The 18,280-nt window shown below is 52.8% G+C and overlaps 8 protein-coding genes across 8 annotated transcripts; 7 read left to right on the top strand and 1 right to left on the bottom strand.

Moving 5' to 3' along the window:
* Positions 1 to 1,835: 1,835 nt before the first annotated feature.
* Positions 1,836 to 3,388, top strand: J4E93_002314 (uncharacterized protein; the record flags this gene model as incomplete). The annotated part of the gene is made up of 3 exons (XM_049340261.1): positions 1,836 to 2,498; positions 2,550 to 3,211; positions 3,259 to 3,388. The coding sequence occupies 3 exons, from the start codon at positions 1,836 to 1,838 to the stop codon at positions 3,386 to 3,388; spliced, it is 1,455 nt and encodes a 484-aa protein (XP_049202583.1).
* An 880-nt stretch (positions 3,389 to 4,268) lies between these two features.
* J4E93_002313 (uncharacterized protein) lies at positions 4,269 to 6,265 on the top strand (the record flags this gene model as incomplete). Its single annotated transcript, XM_049340260.1, has 5 exons — positions 4,269 to 4,583; positions 4,640 to 4,906; positions 4,957 to 5,992; positions 6,047 to 6,164; positions 6,220 to 6,265. The coding sequence occupies 5 exons, from the start codon at positions 4,269 to 4,271 to the stop codon at positions 6,263 to 6,265; spliced, it is 1,782 nt and encodes a 593-aa protein (XP_049202582.1).
* Positions 6,266 to 7,582: 1,317 nt separating this feature from the next.
* On the top strand, positions 7,583 to 8,275 carry J4E93_002312 (uncharacterized protein; the record flags this gene model as incomplete). The annotated part of the gene is made up of 1 exon (XM_049340259.1): positions 7,583 to 8,275. One exon carries the CDS (start codon positions 7,583 to 7,585, stop codon positions 8,273 to 8,275), a length of 693 nt encoding a protein of 230 aa, XP_049202581.1.
* A 346-nt stretch (positions 8,276 to 8,621) lies between these two features.
* Positions 8,622 to 9,524, top strand: J4E93_002311 (uncharacterized protein; the record flags this gene model as incomplete). Its single annotated transcript, XM_049340258.1, has 2 exons — positions 8,622 to 9,288; positions 9,337 to 9,524. The coding sequence occupies 2 exons, from the start codon at positions 8,622 to 8,624 to the stop codon at positions 9,522 to 9,524; spliced, it is 855 nt and encodes a 284-aa protein (XP_049202580.1).
* Positions 9,525 to 11,833: 2,309 nt separating this feature from the next.
* Positions 11,834 to 13,839, top strand: J4E93_002310 (uncharacterized protein; the record flags this gene model as incomplete). Its single annotated transcript, XM_049340257.1, has 2 exons — positions 11,834 to 12,688; positions 12,745 to 13,839. 2 exons carry the CDS (start codon positions 11,834 to 11,836, stop codon positions 13,837 to 13,839), a joined length of 1,950 nt encoding a protein of 649 aa, XP_049202579.1.
* An 862-nt stretch (positions 13,840 to 14,701) lies between these two features.
* J4E93_002309 (uncharacterized protein) lies at positions 14,702 to 15,648 on the top strand (the record flags this gene model as incomplete). The annotated part of the gene is made up of 2 exons (XM_049340256.1): positions 14,702 to 14,793; positions 14,901 to 15,648. The coding sequence occupies 2 exons, from the start codon at positions 14,702 to 14,704 to the stop codon at positions 15,646 to 15,648; spliced, it is 840 nt and encodes a 279-aa protein (XP_049202578.1).
* A 162-nt stretch (positions 15,649 to 15,810) lies between these two features.
* Positions 15,811 to 16,193, bottom strand: J4E93_002308 (uncharacterized protein; the record flags this gene model as incomplete). Its single annotated transcript, XM_049340255.1, has 2 exons — positions 15,811 to 15,914; positions 15,974 to 16,193. 2 exons carry the CDS (start codon positions 16,191 to 16,193, stop codon positions 15,811 to 15,813), a joined length of 324 nt encoding a protein of 107 aa, XP_049202577.1.
* A 359-nt stretch (positions 16,194 to 16,552) lies between these two features.
* On the top strand, positions 16,553 to 17,727 carry J4E93_002307 (uncharacterized protein; the record flags this gene model as incomplete). Its single annotated transcript, XM_049340254.1, has 4 exons — positions 16,553 to 16,564; positions 16,698 to 16,839; positions 16,894 to 16,949; positions 17,002 to 17,727. The coding sequence occupies 4 exons, from the start codon at positions 16,553 to 16,555 to the stop codon at positions 17,725 to 17,727; spliced, it is 936 nt and encodes a 311-aa protein (XP_049202576.1).
* Between the last annotated feature and the right edge of the window lie 553 nt (positions 17,728 to 18,280).

Raw genomic sequence — 18,280 nt, 5'->3', positions numbered from 1 at the left:
CCTGGGCAACAATCAACATCACTAAGTGTTCCGTGAACGTACTCCACACAAAGACAGCCAGATATTTTTGCTTCTGTGTTAATACAATTTCTGTGTTACCACCTTGAGGATAGGCTGCGTGACGGAAGGTATGCCGACAGCTTGTGAACTCGACGAGCTGCAGCTGATATGCAATCGCTATATTGAAAGACCTATTCTTACCTTTTGCACAGCCTACTGACTCAAGCAGAGTAGTTTGGTGAAGTTTTGACGAATTTACAACTTATGCTTAGTCGGAATAGTGATGTTGCTATACATAGGTCTCCATGCAGCGGCCCCGGGGGGCTCTGCTGGTCGCTCCTCTGGTGAGCCCCACTAGAGCTTCATGCAGTTGCGGATAGCTCCATTGGCGTCGATAGCCAACACAAGCGCCGGCACCCGTGTTGAGATGGCACCGTTCCGAAGATGGGTTGATGCGGCGGTTCTTGAAACAGAGGATGGTGATAGTGCTAAGATGAGCAGAGTCGGAGGTACAATGACAAGATTGCTGCGTGGGCAGGATGACTGCCGGGTCGCGTGAACGGCATCTTCGGTACAAACCACGATGCACCAGGCACGAAGATGTTGGTGCCGGTCGTATGAGTCTCTAGCTCCGATCGCATGTTGCTTGTAGTTCTTGAGCCAGTGGCAGAGTCTAACGTCAGCCAAGCTGCACCACCAAACGGCGTTGACATGTTCAATTGGGTGGAGGGGTAGACCCTTAGGGCTTTCTCTCGCGTGCGCACAAGGATGGAGTCGAAGGAGTATTCGAGCCTGCATACCATCCTCGTCATCAAAATAAGCCCTAGGAGAGTTGTTGTTACCTCGAGAAACTATCGATTCCAAGGGATCCCGCTGCGGTTGGAGCTGTACTCGCATGTGGGCCAACGTCAGTCGAGCAGTCACCGGCGGCAATGTAGACGCAGACACCAACCAGCGCATAGACTAGGCCGCCCGAGTAGGGACCCTTCACATTGGGAGTAGAAGATGAAACATAGCTTGGAGCCAGTGATAAAGAGAGCAACCTCAGCGCTTGCGGAAACACTCAACAACCCGCCTCGCATCCTGTCTCGTGGCATCTTCCCGACCTCAAGGTACGGGCATGGGATCATCGTCCACGCCGCAACACTCTGGCCGCACTCCTTGCACACACGCTGTTGCCGACCTTTGATCGAATTCGCTCCACGCGTCATTGGCTGCACGTCGGTAATTCCTTATTATTAGTCCACGCGTCAAATGAAGGTTGGAGGTGTCGAGGCTGTTTGGAACCGCTGGACAGCGGCCTAGTCCCCTTGTCGGCAAGCCTTGCGCGCACGCGCCTAGCCGCTCTCCACCACCGTCCTGAGCCCCTCCAGCACGCTGAGGTCTTGAAACCTAAAGACCCGCTGCCTTTGTCACTCTGGCCGCCCCTCGTCCGCCTGATCTTGGAAGAGCTATCTGTTAGCCCCCCGGAACCCGCCCCCTAACGGAGCCCTCCCCACACCACCGAGTCGCGCCTGCCGCCTGTCAAGCCGCACCTGCCTGTGACTCGTGGCCCAACGTCACTCGTGCCTAAACCCGAGCGGCCTCACACTCCACCGCACCTCACCTCCTCGTATTCCTCCCCCTGAGACGTCGACCGCGCGAAAGGCCGCCTCTTTGATCCGGCTTACGGCAGCGACCCACTCTGTTGGGACCGAAGACGATTGACGTGCCACCTCAACACCACTCACTTCCCCTCGTTATCTCCGGGGCCAGCATCGGTTCAAACTCTGCGGGAGGAGCCAACGTAGATGCAGTCGTTCAACAACGGGCCTTCGCCTCACCCACAGCCCAACATGTCGTCCCCCGCGCCTCTGCTGCGACCACCCATTCCCGGCGCGCGCCCTGGGAGGAGAGGACCGCCACAGCTTGGTCTATCCATACCACCATCGCCGAACGCACGACCTGTCACCAACGGCGCAGGCGACGGCATACCGACCCTGAACGCGCCTCAGCCCCGTCATGGGCCGAAGCTAAGCGTAGTTACTCCCATGGGTTCCAGCAATGCACCACAGGAAGGACGAAACGCACGAGCTCCCCCGCCGCTTATAATGCCAGGGCAAGGACTATCAGCATCAGGTTCGAGCGACGCGAGCGCACACTCCAGATCGGGTAGCTTTGGCGAAGTGCAAGCAAATGGTTCTGCTTCATCATACCATGCGGCACTGGGATTCATGGGGGTTCAAAAGGCCACAGATCCCATTTCGGCTATATCACAAGGCGGAAGTGAGGGCGCGCCTTCCATGGAGCGTGCAAACAGCAGTCAGCCTCTACCAGATCTAGATGCTATGGCTCTAGAGAAGGGTCGGCCATTGGAAGTGGACGACCTAGATGACGCAGCCTGGAGAGCGGCGAGCGCACGAGGCATGATTGAAGAGAAGGGTAGTCTAGGAGAAGGCGCAGGTGGTGCTGTCACAAAATGCATATTAAAGGGCGGAAAGACTACGTTCGCGCTGAAGGTGTGCATGGTCCCATACAGTGTGCTACGACTCAACTAATTCGCATTCCAGATCATCACAACGAACCCCGATCCCGATGTCAAGAAGCAAATCGTACGAGAACTGTCCTTCAACAAGAACTGCGCCAGTGACCACATCTGCCGTTACTACGGTGCTTTCATGGACGACAGCACAGGGACTATCAGTATTGCCATGGAGTTCTGCGAAGGCGGATCGCTCGATGCAGTATACCGCGAGGTCAAAAAGCTTGGAGGCCGAACAGGCGAGAAGGTCCTTGGCAAGGTCGCCGAGGGCGTGCTGAATGGACTGACCTACCTCCACTCTCATCGCATCATACACCGGGACATCAAGCCGAGCAACATCCTATTATGCCGGAATGGTCAGGTCAAGCTCTGCGATTTTGGTGTCTCCGGAGAATTCGGAACCAAGGGAGACGCCAACACTTTCATCGGAACCTCATACTACATGGCACCAGAGCGCATCACCGGGCAAAGCTACACAATCACCAGTGATGTGTGGAGTCTAGGTGTTACTCTACTCGAAGTCGCACAGCATCGCTTTCCGTTCCCTGCCGATGGAACCGAGATGAACCCCCGCGCCGGGCTTATTGATTTACTCACCTACATCGTTCGGCAACCCATTCCCAAGCTCAAGGATGAGCCCGAGAATGGCATCAAGTGGTCAGAGAACTTCAAGTACTTTATCGAGTGCTGGTATGTAACCCTCTTGCACAGAAATGAATCCCTGCTAACCTTAACAGTCTTGAGAAGGACTGTCCTCGCAGAGCCACCCCCTGGCGAATGCTCGAACATCCGTGGATGGTCGAAATGAAATCGAAAAAGGTCAACATGGCACACTTCCTCAAAAAGGTGTGGGACTGGCAGGATTAAACGCGCTACGAACGGGTTGCCGACTTCGACGCGACTCGCTGCAAACTTGCTGTTGACCGTGACGTGGCACGGTGTTGTGGAACCTACACTTTCTCACTAGCCTCGAGCGGCTCAGATTGTACCTTCTATTCATACACTTGGTCACATGCCGGCCATCGGACCAAGATTGCCTTCACCGAGAACAGCCGTACGCGGAAACAAAACTTTGGACTTGTAGCAGGGACTGCAACTTTGTCGATAGCCTTGAGAGTTGCTTGATTGGACGAGGATTATGCCTAGTTAGGTAAAGACACCTGGTGGACATCAGAGGCATTAATGGCGTTTGAAAGGCGCATGTCGTATACAGCGGCCAATGCAGAAACAAGATCTAGGTACGACTGAATGTCAAAGATTGCATATATGAAGACTCTATCCACAATTTTGAGCACTCCGTGATGGTGAAGATAGGATGAGAGATTAGGTAGTTTGCTAGCCACTACAAGGCCGGAAAGCTTTTGTTCTTTCAGTTCAAGAAAAGCGATGCTTCATCTTGCATGAACTGTTTCTTAACTTCTACCTACCCATCTGCAGGGCGACGCGCATCCAAAACGGCCTAGCGCCAAGGTCCGGTCCGACGCAGCTCCCGGCGCCGATTGCTGCGCTCGAGGCTTGGAGTCATACCAAATTATTTACGCAGCCGCACCTCTCACTCAGCCGGTCCATTGAGCGACTAAAAGACGACAGTAGCTTCCTGTATCGCTGCCATCATCGTATACGAGTACTGCGACATTCTCCACACCCCGCCAGTCGCTCCTTCCTCCCAACTTACCCCTCCAAGTACCCCCACCATCGCACACGAGAACCACGCGAAACCCTCCAAGAGAGCAGACAACCCGCCAAAATGCCTACCATCGGTGTGGATAAGGCGGCCCTCTTCAAGGAGCTGGGCCGGGAATATACCTACCAGGAATTCGACGACCTATGCTTCGAATTCGGTATCGAGTTGGACGAGGACACAAGCCTGAGCACCAAGCCAGAAGACCAGGCGCAACCACCACAACTCAAGATTGAGATTCCGGCAAATCGCTATGACATGCTATGTTTCGAGGGTATTGCCATGAACCTAAAGGTCTTCCTTGAGAAGCAGAAGCTGCCCAAGTGGACTGTTACCGCGCCTAAGGGAGGAGAGCTGCAGGTGCTCGACATCAAGCCTGAGGTATGCCGAATGTCTGGAAAGCGGTAACGAAGTTGTGCTGACTAGTCGCTCTACAGACCAAGCAAATACGAGAGCTCTGCTCAGGTGTCATACTACGGGGTATCAAATTCACACAAGAACGATACGACTCCTTCATCGCGTTACAAGACAAATTACACTCCAACCTGGCGCGTCAACGGACACTTGTATCTATTGGAACACACGACTTGGATACAATTCAGGGCCCCTTCTCATACGAAGCACTACCGCCAGAGCAGATCAAGTTCGTGCCCTTGAAGCAGGACAAGGAAATGAATGCGAAGGAGCTCATGGAGTTCTACGAGGTCAGTAAACAGGAGATGACCATGTGTAGCACCATTCTGATCCTGAGTAGAAAGACAAGCACCTGGGACGCTTCCTGCACATCATTCGCGACTCGCCTGTATACCCCGTAATCTACGATGCGAACCGTACCGTTCTCTCCCTTCCGCCCATCATCAACAGCAATCACAGCAAGGTTACACTGGACACAAAGAACGTATTCATCGAGATCACTGCGACCGACAAGACAAAGGTCGAAATCGTCAACCACATGATGGTCACTATGTTTGCTGGGTACGCGGAGTCGATCGAGCCTATCAAGATCAACTCGCCCCACAATGGAGAGTCAAGAGAGTCGCCAGATCTGTCACCGCGACAAATGCAGGTTGAGGTGGACTACCTGAACCAGGTCACTGGCCTCACCTTGTCACCCGATGAGATCTCGAAACTCTTGTCGCGTATGGGCCACGACGTCTCACCGTCTCAATCCGACAAGAACATCCTTGACGTTTCGGTACCTGTCACAAGAGCGGACATCCTGCATCAAGCGGACATCATGGAAGATTACGCCATCGCATACGGCTTCAACAAGCTGCCGCGAGTATACCCGAACAAGACTGCTGCTGTCTCCGCGCCATTACCCATCAACAAGCTCGGTGATATTGTCCGGATAGAGTCTGCGTCATCGGGATGGACCGAAGTTATGCCTCTCATTCTCTGCTCGCACGAGGAGAACTTCGAGTGGCTGAACCGGAAAGACGACGGAAAGACAGCGGTGAAGCTTGCGAACCCCAAGACGGCGGAATACCAACTCGTCCGAACATCGCTACTACCGGGTCTACTCAAGACTATCAACTCCAACAAGCATCATTCAGTACCGATGAAGATCTTCGAGGTCAGCGACATTGGTCTAGTCGATTTGGAGCAGGAGAGGAAGAGCAGGAACGAGCGCCACTTCGCAGCCGCGTTCATGGGCAAGACAAGTGGTTTCGAGCAAGTACACGGTCTGCTGGACAGGCTGATGCTCATGCTCCGGTCGGCATTCCTTACGCGCGAAGACGGACTAAAAAACGAGCAATTGCAGGGCTACTGGATAGAAGAGGTTGATGGTAAGTAGATGAGTTGCGCATCAGAAATGGCGCAAATATACTGACCGGTCACAGACCCGACCTTCCTTCCTGGCCACTCAGCGGCTATCAAGCTCAACCTCGGCGGCAAGAACCACACCATCGGTGTCTTTGGTATCCTGCACCCGAGCGTGCTCCAGAAGTTCGAGTTACCGTAAGTCGATTTCAGCTCGTCTCGTGATGTAACCTAGATGCTGACTATCGTACAGATACCCCGTGAGTACGCTAGAGTTCAACCTGGAGATCTTCTTGTGAGATGTCACGCCAATGTCGCCTTGCCACATAGTCGTCGCCAAAACTGCTTTGGCGCAATAGATACCTACAGCGCATCCACAAATTAAGATGTCACGATCTATTTTCGCCCATACCACGGCACTACTACACTGAAGTCATTAGATGGGGCTACATCCTCAGCTTGACCCGTTCCCTCGTTTTCATGATTCTACTGATAACAGATTCGCTTCGCTCCCATGCTTTCGGCTTGCGTAACGGGATCCACAACCAGCCGATCCCAGGCGTAGCGCAACGCGAATTTCCATCATCACTACTCAACTGAGAGAGGACAGTACGTCGCATTCGATGCCGTTCTAGCCGTGTAGCAAGGTCTCAAGCACCATAGCTCTGGAGAACCATGCATAGCGAGTCTCTCCTCCCAAGCGCAGTTTCCAAGGCGAAGCTTTAGCTTGTGGGGAAGCCCGTAGATCGTCAGTTCACGCGTGCTGACGTCACCCACTTGGCGTGTAATTCTCGACCAGAGCGGATGTGACGGAGGCCTCACCTCCACTAATTCTCGACCACAGCGCGAAGACAATTGAAAAGGGCCGTAACACCCACGCGACGTCTGAATCTCTGTGTGCATCTTCGCATCAAGCTTTACATCGCCTGCTTGACGTGCCGATTACCCGCAACTGCTCACATCGTTCCTGACGCGGCCTCAAGCCTGGATGTCATTGTGCATGCGGCGAACCAAGTTTTCATCAAATTAGTATCCGTCTATGCGGTAGTCAGGGACTTGAGATTGGCTCAGTATGTGTTTCCGCGCCGTTTAGAGCCCAAGAATCCAAGCAGGCGCCTCCGAACCGGAACTTACCAGACGCTAAAAGCCCCAGACTCCGATGGCTAGGCATGTAGACCTTCTAGAAGACTGCTAAACTTACGAGGAGCTTATTTGCACTCCAGCACGCAGCCAGCCATAACCTCAGGAGCACTTCCGACGTGTCTTTGGTATTGACACGGCTGACCTTCCATGCTACCCACAGCTGTGCCGACATAGCCTTCTCGTCATCCACCGGCATCTATCGTTTCGTGGACGTTGATGGTGAAGATGCATCTCGCCACGAGATCTTGGTCCGATGAATATGCTAGCATATGATGACCAAAATCGAGGATGGCATGTGCATGTTCGGTATACCAGTAGTGACGCCAGCCTAACTGTACCTCGTACAGTATATATGTCAAGTCCTTCCCCCTGCATTAACACTGTCATCTCAAACCTTCAAAGCCTTACATACTTCACGAGTGACTTACAACACCCTTTCAATCACTTCCCGATATCTATACTTCACCTTCGATATGGCTCCTCGCGCTGTGCACTTCATCCGCCACGCCGAAGGCTACCACAACGCAGAACACAACGAGAAGATCCCCGACCCAGACCTCACACCCAAAGGAAAACAACAATGCAAAAACCTCTCGGAAACCTTTCCATTCTTTGATCGCATCGACCTAGTCTGCGCAAGCCCCATCCGCCGCACAATTCAAACAGCACTCATCAGCATGGAGCCGTGGCTGCAATCCGGAAAGCGCAACATCCTCGCTCTCCCCTTGGCACAAGAAGCTACATCCGAGCCTGCCAACACACCAAGCGACGTAAAGCGACTTCAGAAGGAATTTGGCGACGTCTGCGACTTCCACAGATGCCTGGACATTTACACCGACTTCAATACCAAGCAGGGCAAATGGGCACCAGACGGCGGTTCATTAAAGGCGCGCGCCTTGGAACTCCGCCGCTTCTTGCGCGACCGCGACGAGCAGGAAATTGTCGTTGTGTCGCACGGCGACTTCCTACATTACGTATCTGGTGACCTAGACGAGAATGATTGCCAGACACATGGAGATTGGCAGAACACGGAGATGAGGAGTTATCGCTTCTATCCGGTTGATCACGAGGACGCGCTGTTGCAGGAGACGGATGAGAGTGTAAAGTTGAGGAATGCGAGCGCGCCTGGGCAGGCGATGGGGTCCGCTAAGGAGGACACGCCGTGAGATGTGATTTGACGGAGCGGCCACGAGATTGTGCAATTTAGCGAGCTTTAACTGGAATGAAAATCATTTTGACAAGATGCGCTTCATCAACAGAATCACTTTGGAATGGCATGAGTGAAAGATGGATGTCGAAGTGCTGATGCTGAGAAAGACGGATGTTCGTTCCATGCGCAACTGCCCCACAGCGCGGAGACGGCGAAACTTGCTACTTCCAGGGCGCTAGTCCCGGGGGCGCCTTCCACGAACGCGTGCCATTGCGGTCTTGCAACATCACCTTTCTACTGCTCCACGTCCTGATAATATAAGATGGAGTCCTTCGCTACGAGGACCGTATCGCACCTTCTACATGTTCCCCAACATAGCCGACATCCTCGACTCCGCACCCATTACGCCCCGCACCTCCGCACCAGGGACTCCTGCATCGGAGACAATGGCTAGCGACACAATCACACATATAGTGCTCTTCAAATACCGCCAGGATATATCATGGACGGATCTAGAGAAGCACTTCAAGTCCTTTATGGCCCTACAACACAAGTCGCTGAATCCTAACACCGGCAAGCCGCTCATACAGTCGCTGAAAGCCGGCAAAAACAGATCGTGGGAACCCTTTTCCAAAGGCATGACACATGGTTTCGTGCTTGAGTTTGCAAATCAGGAAGATCTGGACCATTATCTCACCACCGAGCCGGTTCACAAGGCCTTCTCCAAAGCCGCGAAGCCGCTGATCGAGGATAGCTTAGTCATCGATATCAAAGACGGGGTACTGTTCGGTTCTGCGGCTGAACATCCATCGGTGAAAGGAGATGGGGTCAGAAAAGGCACATGCCATTGCGAGAGTGTAAAATGGACCGCGAAGCTCGAAAATGCCGAGCACGTGCTTTGTCATTGCTCAACATGCCAGAAGCTTGGTGGTGGACCGTACTCGTGCAATCAGATCATACCGAAAGAGGAACTGCAGATCGTCTCCGGCGAGGAAAACATTAGGCAGTATCGTTATAAAGGTGCTAGTGGTATGTACACTTTGTGTCGGTGAAGGAGGAAAGGCTGACTGGGTGCAGGCAAGTTTGTGCGATGCTACTTTTGCAAAGTTTGCACGAGCCATATCTATCATCATCAAGATGTTATGCCGGACAAGATCATCGTGCGCACTTTGCTGCTAGAAGGCGGAGAGAACATGCCGGCCACGGCTGAGATATTTGGCGAAGGAAGGTTAGCCTGGGTGCAAGAGCTTTCGAAGCACATCTAAGCGCGAGTTGTGGAGATGCAAGGAATGCGATGATTTAGAAAGGGATATTAGCGTGGGGGCCAAGGATGCTGCCTCATGTGGCACAGCTACTTCATCATTTTAAACGAACAACACCTCACTACTCGGAATCTACTTGGAATCCCGAGTGCGAAACGCATCTTCACGATGTATCGTTGATCTCGCCACTGGAGGGAGTCAGAGCGACATGTCTCATCTACCCGATCTACCCACAGAGCTTCTCATCGAGATATTGTCTTCTTGCTCTTGCGCCGACATAAAGAGACTATGTGAGACATGCCGCTCGCTATACGATGTCGGCGTATGTGAGCATTCCTCAACTTTCGTATAGCGACTGACGACGAGTAGATGCCAGAGTTGTACCGCAACATTGACTTGAGCTCACATAATGCTCCCATCGACTGCACGCCTATTTACCCCGGGCCTCATCGGGTGCCACCCGACTTTACATACAGAAGGTGGGGACGCCTCGACTTGGACGTATTTGAGAAGCAGCTGCAGTTTATCCGAACTTTACAACACGATCCGGGGCTCGGTAGGCACGCGTATGTGCTATGTTGGACAGTCTTCAATTTATTCGAATGCAATGAGCCGGATTGGGAAGACGGAGAAAAAGAAAGTCTGGAGCACGAAATGAAGCGCTTAAGATATGAATACCCAGGGTCGGAAGATCTGCATATTGACGGACGTGGAAGCTACGGTACGCCGACGCGTTATTTGAGGTGTTGATGCTGACTATGTTAGGCTCTCTTTGGCGCACGTTCCGTAGCCTTGCTCACGTCTCGGAAATTGACCTTTGCTTCATGCAGTAAGTGTTTGGCTGTTTACCGATTGTTGTCTACTGACTCCCAAAGGTCGGGCAACCCTCTACTACTGCCTTTGATATGCTTCCCTAAAGCTACTTCAGCGCGTTTGAGTGGCTAGGTACGACGCGACGTTGTCAATTGCTTCTTCCAGGAGTATGCCCACCAACTCAAAGCACTTGAGTTACACAACCTGTTCCAGTCTGACGAGTTTGATCCGCCTTATCCAATATTTATTGCCGTCCAAGACATGGTAGACTATTTGCAGGAACACGAGGAAGATGAACGCACCGCCCTAGACAACCGGTACATGATGGGGTTGCTAGATTCTTACGTTGGGAATTTTACTGCTCTCACTACTTTGTGTATTGCTACCATCGGCAATTCCTTCACGAATGTTTGGTACAATACAGAAGAGGGCAATCGACGATACTCTGAATGGGCGCGCTTCATGCGATCTGTTCGGCACACCCTACGTGCTCTCTCATTCAAGCAGGGTTACAATCGAAATGAGTACGACACACCAAGAGGAATTCGACCACCGCTCCCTCATTATGTGTATCGGCCAATGGACATCCTATTCCGACAATGGATCTTGCCCGTTCTATTGGAAGCTCCATGGCCTCATGTGAAGCAGATGGAGATCAGAGGCGTTGGAAGGCACGTGGAAAGTATGGTTTCGAAGCAGGAGTTAGTCGAACCAGGTCTTCAGCTTGGTTTGATATCGCAACAGTCACGGCATGGTCATGCGGAAATCAGGAAAAACCTCGCACGTATGGCTTTTCCGTATGAGAAGAGAGAAGAGCTATTAAAGCTACTGCCTGAAGGTGCCAGACTCAACGTCGAAGAAGAGCAGGAAAGAGATTACGAAGAGCTGCACTGAATTGTTGAGAGCATCGAGTACATTCTCGCAGTGGGGTGGTCGGACACAGTTTCTTGAATGTAGGGAGCTTGCAAGTTCGATACCAAAAAATGATGAGCCGTAAGTGAAACAGTCGTATCGCCAATGGTGTCACGAAAGGCCAGGTACTCCACAATATCCTCACCTACAGCGCGCGGCTAAACTCCCACATAATGTGGGGCCTCAACCCCATTGGACTATCCCGAACCAAATCCTTCCTCGGTATACTCACCCAGAGACCGCAAGGATGCGCGAACACGTTGAATACCCGCGACCTTGGAAATGTTGGTTGGTGTTCCTCATTCGTGGAGTGAACAGCCACCGAAGGAGCGGGCCGTGGGTATTCGAGCCGCGGCTCCACTTCATATGTAGGTACGAGTAATGTGAATACAGCGAGCGGCATGCACGTTGTATAGAGCATGCCGCATCCCGACATTTGCCTCCTAGAAACTATCTGATGTGTGAATCTAGATTGAATCCTTCGGTTCGGCGTGGCGTGGGTTTTTGTTCATTTATCAAGATGGTCGACGAGGCTTGGTCGTGCAGCGCCTACACGTTCACTCTTTTTGACCAGCTGTCCTTTCGCTATGTCTGCGCGCAGGTCTCTCTTGTTTCTAGCTGCAAACGCTATTGGCGCTCTTGGAAGTCCGGTTGCTTTCCGCGATGTCGCACCTGCCGCCGCCACAGTCTCCACGAACTCGCCTGCCGGAGTCGCGCTTTTCCCGAACGAGGCAGTCCAATTGACCAACGATGCCCTGAATGCGGCTGCTCGCCAGATCAGAGAGGTTGACGTGATTTCACTCTTTGGCTTCGACAATGAGGAGGAGACGACGCATGAAATCAGCAGCGGTCAATGCAAAGTCTTTCCAGGCGATTCGGATTATCCGGAAGAAAACGTATGGTCGACCTTCGACAGCCTACTCGGAGGAGCGCTCATCGAGACGACTCCCATCGCTGCGCCATGCTACAAGGACTCAGCCTGGGATGACTATGATGAGGCGAAGTGCGCAGACATCTCTGCTAGATTCACGACATCCGATCTCCACACGAGTGACCCGACCTCAATGATGTGGCCGCTCTTCCAGGGCCGTACATGCATGCCTACCGACGACCCCAGTGGCACCTGTACGCTAGGCGGCTATGCATCCTATTCGATCGATGTCGAGAACGTCGCTCAGGTGCAGCTTGGTGTCAACTTTGCTCGCAACATGAACCTCAGGTTGACTGTCAAAAACACTGGGCATGACTACATTGGAAAGTCGTCTGGGGCGGGTGCCCTCAGTCTTTGGACACACAACCTCAAAGATATCCAGTTCATTGAGCAGTACGATTCGACCAAGTACAGCGGCCCGGCGTTCAAGGCTGGTGCTGGTGTCCAAGGGTTTGAGATTCTGGAGGCTGCCCGCGACCACGATGTGACGGTCATGGCTGGTATCTGTGAAGTAAGTCATCGTAGTATACTGTATGTCGGAGGCGCAAGTACTAACCCTAGACGTAGACTGTTGGATGGAGTGGTGGTTATGTCACCGGAGGTGGTCACTCACCTCTCGCATCCATCTACGGCATGGCCGCTGACCAAGTTCTCGCCTTTGAGGTCGTCACCGCCGATGGGCGCTTCGTAACCGTATCTGACTCCAGCAACTCCGATCTCTTCTGGGCTCTTCGCGGAGGAGGCGGCGGAACGTTTGGTGTTGTGACTTCAGTCATCGCGAAAGCCCATCCGAGAATACCCGTCACCAAGTCTGTCTTCTCTTTCCAGGCCCCAGTCAATGACTCTGCCAACTTCTGGAAGGGCATCAACGCTTACATGAAGCGATTCCCTGAGTTCACCAACGCTGGCACCTATTCGTACTTCTGGATCTGGAACTACGGTACGACGCTCGACTTCCAGATGACGCCCTTCTTTGCGCCAAACCACACTATTGAGTCCTTCAATGCGCTTACGAAGGACTTCTTCGCCGACCTCAAGTCTTTCAACATCTCGGTAACACCCAACACGACCTACCACGACGACTTTTACTCTGCCAACAAAGGCTCATGGGGCGCGGATACCCTCGGTGTGACCACCATTCGTCAAGCTACCCGTCTCTTCCCCAAGAGCCTTTGGGCAACCGAAGAGAAGTTCAACTCTTTCTACACCACTGTCAAGGATACAGTGATGAACGGTCATACGGTCGGCGGTTACCACATGGCTCCAGGTAACCCTTTCAAGGTCGACAATGCTGTCAATGAAGCATGGCGCAACACCCAGTCTTTCTTGATAACCGCAAACATGGTTCCAGAGAACGCGACACCGGCTCAATTGAAGGAAGCATCCGACTACCTTACGTACGACATCATGGACTCGTGGCGTGCAGTCGCTCCGGCGTCCGAGGGTGGCGGCGTCTATCTCAACGAGGCGGACATCCAAGAGCCAAACTGGCAAATCGACTTCTACGGTGCGAAGAATTACCCCAAGCTTCTCACGATCAAGGAGAAGTGGGACCCCAAAAGCGTCTTCTACGCTACAACAGCTGTCGGCAGCGAGGACTGGGAAATCAGGGATGGCGAGCAGGGGACTCAAACTCAGAACGGACGATTATGCCGTGTCTAATTTCGCGGCTTGTCGTGTTTCGGCGTGATTATGGATAGTGCTGCGCTTTCATGTTGTATACACACACACCCCCCGGTTCAAGTGCCTAGCGTCCGTTTCAGTCAGCGAATGAGCAGCCCTGGAGAGTGAAAAAACTTATTGGAAAGCAATGGCCAGCGAAGATTCTGGAGTCATCGTGCGCCCGTGATCGAAATGCGCTGCTTTCTTTTGGGGTTGTGCTTACTATCCAACGAGTCACGACCTCTTTGCTCGTGGTGTTCTGTCTTGATGCTCAGGCCTTCTGGGAGACTTTTTCGGCGTCACACGTCGTCAAGTTGCAATAGTGAAAACACTTGAATGAAATCATGCTGCGCTTTCAAAGAGGTGAGCGAGTCGTCGACTTGGACAGCATCTTGCAGGTCCGATCACGATGTTGATACTCGCCCCCCTGAGAACGCGTTCGTACTTTCCCCGCCCACTAGCGCAAAACACAGACGCGTCGCAACAGACGTCATAAGGATGGGGTGATAGCAATGCCGCCCTTTCTCATTTATCTCTACTATTACCCTCTGAATCTGCGTCTTAGCCACCCTATTGCGTTCTGACACCCGCCGCTGTATATCGTTGTTGGAACACAATCACATCAGGATTGCGTAGTTGCAACATGGCGTATATGAACCCATACCCGCCGATGCCGACTATGGAGAACCCAACTTCGTCCTACCCGCCTGTGTCGTATCCGCATATATCGCACCCACCTATGTCGCATCCGCCTATGTCGAACCCGCCTATGTCGAACCAACCTATGTCGTACCCGCCTCCTATGCCGCACACGATTATCTCGAATGCGCCTGTGCCAAACCCGACTACCTCGAACCCAACTATGCCTAACCCGAGCATGCACATCATCGATGATGACGAATCAGATTTTGAGCTTGAGAACAGGCCTGTGACGGAGAGTTGCGATGTTTTACGGTATGCGGTTATTCCTTTAGTAACAATGCGCGCGTTACGTGTTTCTACGCCGCCATGCACATCTCCGATCCTCCATGATCTGCGTACAGTATCTGATTTGTATGCAGGCGTAAGATACGCACCTTGATTGACAACGGCGAAATGAAAGTGGGCGAGTTTCAAAAGGCAGTTGGCATCACCCCCAATGCGTACTCGCGGTTCATGAGCCAGCACGGGAAGGAGAAGGGAGTTGAGTCTTCTGTATATCCGGCAGCGTACGCGTTTTTCCAGCGGCGCGAGATGGCGGGCATCAAGACGACTGCGAACAAGAAGGCGAAGAAGAATGAAGGAGTCGCGGCGAAGGATAGTGTGCCTAGTGTCGATGATGTTGAACTGGATTTCGAGAAGGAAGATAAAGTACCAGTATACGGTAAGCTTTGGCTCCTTTACGATGTAAAAGAGTCTCGTACTGACACGCTGATAGATACATGCGACGACGTCCGCCATAAGATCAACGCACACCTCAAGAAACCCGGCGTAACCCAGGCTGCATTCCTTCGCGCAGCCTCAGCGTCATTCCACAACCCACCCAAGACGCTCAACGCGCGTCAACTCTCTGCTTTCCGCAGCAAGAAAGGGGCGTTGAACGGCAACACATCCGGCATCTATTATGGTTCGTACGTCTACTTTGAGAAGCTACGCATCAAAGAAGGAAAGCCCAAGAGCAAGAAAAGGCAGGAGATGGAGGAGATACATGCCAAGGATGGCGGAATAGACACAAAGCATATGCAGGACCGACTTACTTGCCGGGAGGGTGACTATTGGCACAATGATGCTTATGGGAGGACGATTCTTAACGGGGAGATTCTTGAGTAGAGGTTGGGCATGTGCCCTTTGCCTTGTAATATATGCGTTCCATATGTCGTGGTAATAGAGTGGTATGTACAAGTGACGCCCATTGTGCAGATGTCGGATGGGTCCCAACGCCATAAACGCCGATGCTCGAATACGTGAAGCCGCCGAGGTAATGGAAAGCGCTCATAATGTTGCTGCTGCCTCAACAGCTCCGGCTAGCTTGAACGTCTTCGGACTCGAGAAAACGATTTCGACGGGGTATTTCCATTCCATGAACTTGGCCCATCCTGCAAAGCTGTTAGCTACCTGCCATCCATCAGATCATCTAACCTTGAACATGACGTACCCCAGTATGCGGCCTTCCTGCCAAAGTATTTCCCCAGGTATGGAACCATGACCATTGTCAACAGCAGCTCCAATTGTTGCAGCGACTCTTTCCATTCCCTATCCGCGTCTGACATGTATTCCTCCTCATCGGCTGAGGAGCTTGTTGCCGAGGATGGTAACGAATCGATCTCGTCGTTAGAGGATGGCTCGATGAAGCTCTCGCTATTGCTCAGGGACATGGCGGCGGTGGCGTTAACCGTTGATAGAAGAGGCGGTGGATGTATGACTGGATCGGCGGACTACCGTAGCAGCATTGGCGATAGTGACGGGATCGCGACGGCTATGGTAGAGGCGCGTTCGGTGAATGGTGTCGGAGCGCTCCAGCCAATGAGCGGAGGTGGGGCTTAGCGGCAGTCGGCACGTGACGCAAATCTTGGCACTCAGCGTTCGACTCACACATGTGTTGCGGCGAACTTTAGGGTGACCGCCTGCCTAACTCTTCGACTCACCACGCCTACATATCACTACGTACTTCGAATCGATACCAGAACATCCCCAGAACTCACTGAAGATCGAAAACACGAGTGCAACCGCAATCATGGCTGATTCTGTACGTCACAGCCCCACGTTCGCTTTCGAAATATCCTGTGCCTTGAAAGTGGGCTTGCTGCATGCCAGCTTCCTAGCTGGGACTTATTTCTACTTCCCTAAAAAGAGCTACATACTAACGGACACCTACATAGGCCGATCTCCCTGACCGCAAACCCCGCAAGTCGGTCCAATTTTCCGAAGGTGCTACGATTGTCGACAGCAACGGCGACGTTACCGAATCACTAGAGATGAACGGCGACAAAGACTCCGCTGAGGGCCACACCGCGGGTGCTGGTAAGATGGACCACACACTGGAAACACATCAGTCGCTGACAAGTGGGGCTACAGGTGACGACAAAGAGGTCGAGGAGGTCACCGACATGTTCGCTGATCTCGCAAAGAAGGTGAGCCGCAAAACGCATGCGCGATTATCAACATCTTGCTGACAAGATACAGAAGAAGAAGAAGTCCTCCAAGAAGAAGGAAGGCGAGGAAGAGGACGGCGCAGAGGGCGACTTCGCCGCGCTGAAGAAGAAGAAGAAGTCCAGCAAGAAGAAGGTCGAGGACGACTTCGAGGCCAAGCTCGCTGCCGCCGGCGGCGACAAGCCCGAAGGCGAGGAGGAGGTCGCTGCTCCCGAACCCGAAGTACAAGAAGGCGACATGATGAAGGGCACCGGCATCTGGGAACACAACTCGACAACCCCCATCTCGTACAACCTCCTCCTGAACCGCTTCTTCACGCTCCTCCACGCACAACATCCCGACCTCGCCAGCTCGGGCACAAAGAGCTACAAGATCCCGCCCCCACAGTGCATGCGCGAAGGAAACAAGAAGACCGTCTTTGCCAACCTTGCCGAGATCTGCAAGCGTATGAAGCGTTCCGACGAGCACGTTGCCCAGTTCCTGTTTGCTGAACTGGGTACGAGCGGTTCGTTTGCCGACCAGAAGCGCTTGGTCATCAAGGGTCGTTTCCAGCAAAAGCAACTCGAGAACGTTCTCCGACGATACATTGTCGAATACGTTACATGCAAGACCTGCCGTTCGCCCGACACGGATCTCTCCAAGGGTGAGAACCGTCTCAACTTCGTCACCTGCAACAGCTGCGGATCGAGACGTTCGGTACAGGCCATCAAGACTGGTTTCTCGGCCCAGATCGGAAAGAGGCGGAGAATGGTGGGTTAGAGGAATTGATGTTATGCGCTTTACGATGTTCAATGTTATGCATGGCTTGGGCTGGGGCTTCTCGATCAGCGGGCGCTACGGCTGTTGCTGTTATGACGCTTTTCGGCGCTATGAACGGTCACGATGATTCAAGCAATGTCTGGGATGGTTCATGTACATTGAGATGAGTGAAAAGATACAGCCTAATAGACGTAGAAGAGAACTATGCTCAGTACGTGCGTAATGTATGATGGCTGATATACGCGCTGGGAAATAAGATGCAGACTAGCATGTGAGATATCGTGGGCGCTTAAGTCGGTCGCAAGTGGACCCTGATAGCTACGGTGCCTCCCGGAGCTCCCCTGCATCATGAGGACATGCGAACATGTTTGTTTCTGCCCAACTTAAATCTCTCGATCCAAAATAGGTGCTCACGCATGAACGACTTTATGCTATTCTCTTACTCACCCGTGGCACAGGCTTGGCGCGTAGGCCAGAGCGAGGGAAGCGGGGCGCTGATTCGGCGGCTCGAGAGACCCCGCTAGCCAGCAGCTGCGCGCTGGAGGCTGAGCAG

Source organism: Alternaria ventricosa (genome assembly GCF_023758065.1).
Source record: "Alternaria ventricosa strain BMP 2768 chromosome Unknown scaffold_3, whole genome shotgun sequence".
Classification (NCBI taxonomy): Eukaryota; Fungi; Ascomycota; class Dothideomycetes; order Pleosporales; family Pleosporaceae; genus Alternaria; species Alternaria ventricosa.
Note: the sequence above shows the minus strand (reverse complement) of the source record. Positions and strands in the feature narration are given on the sequence as shown.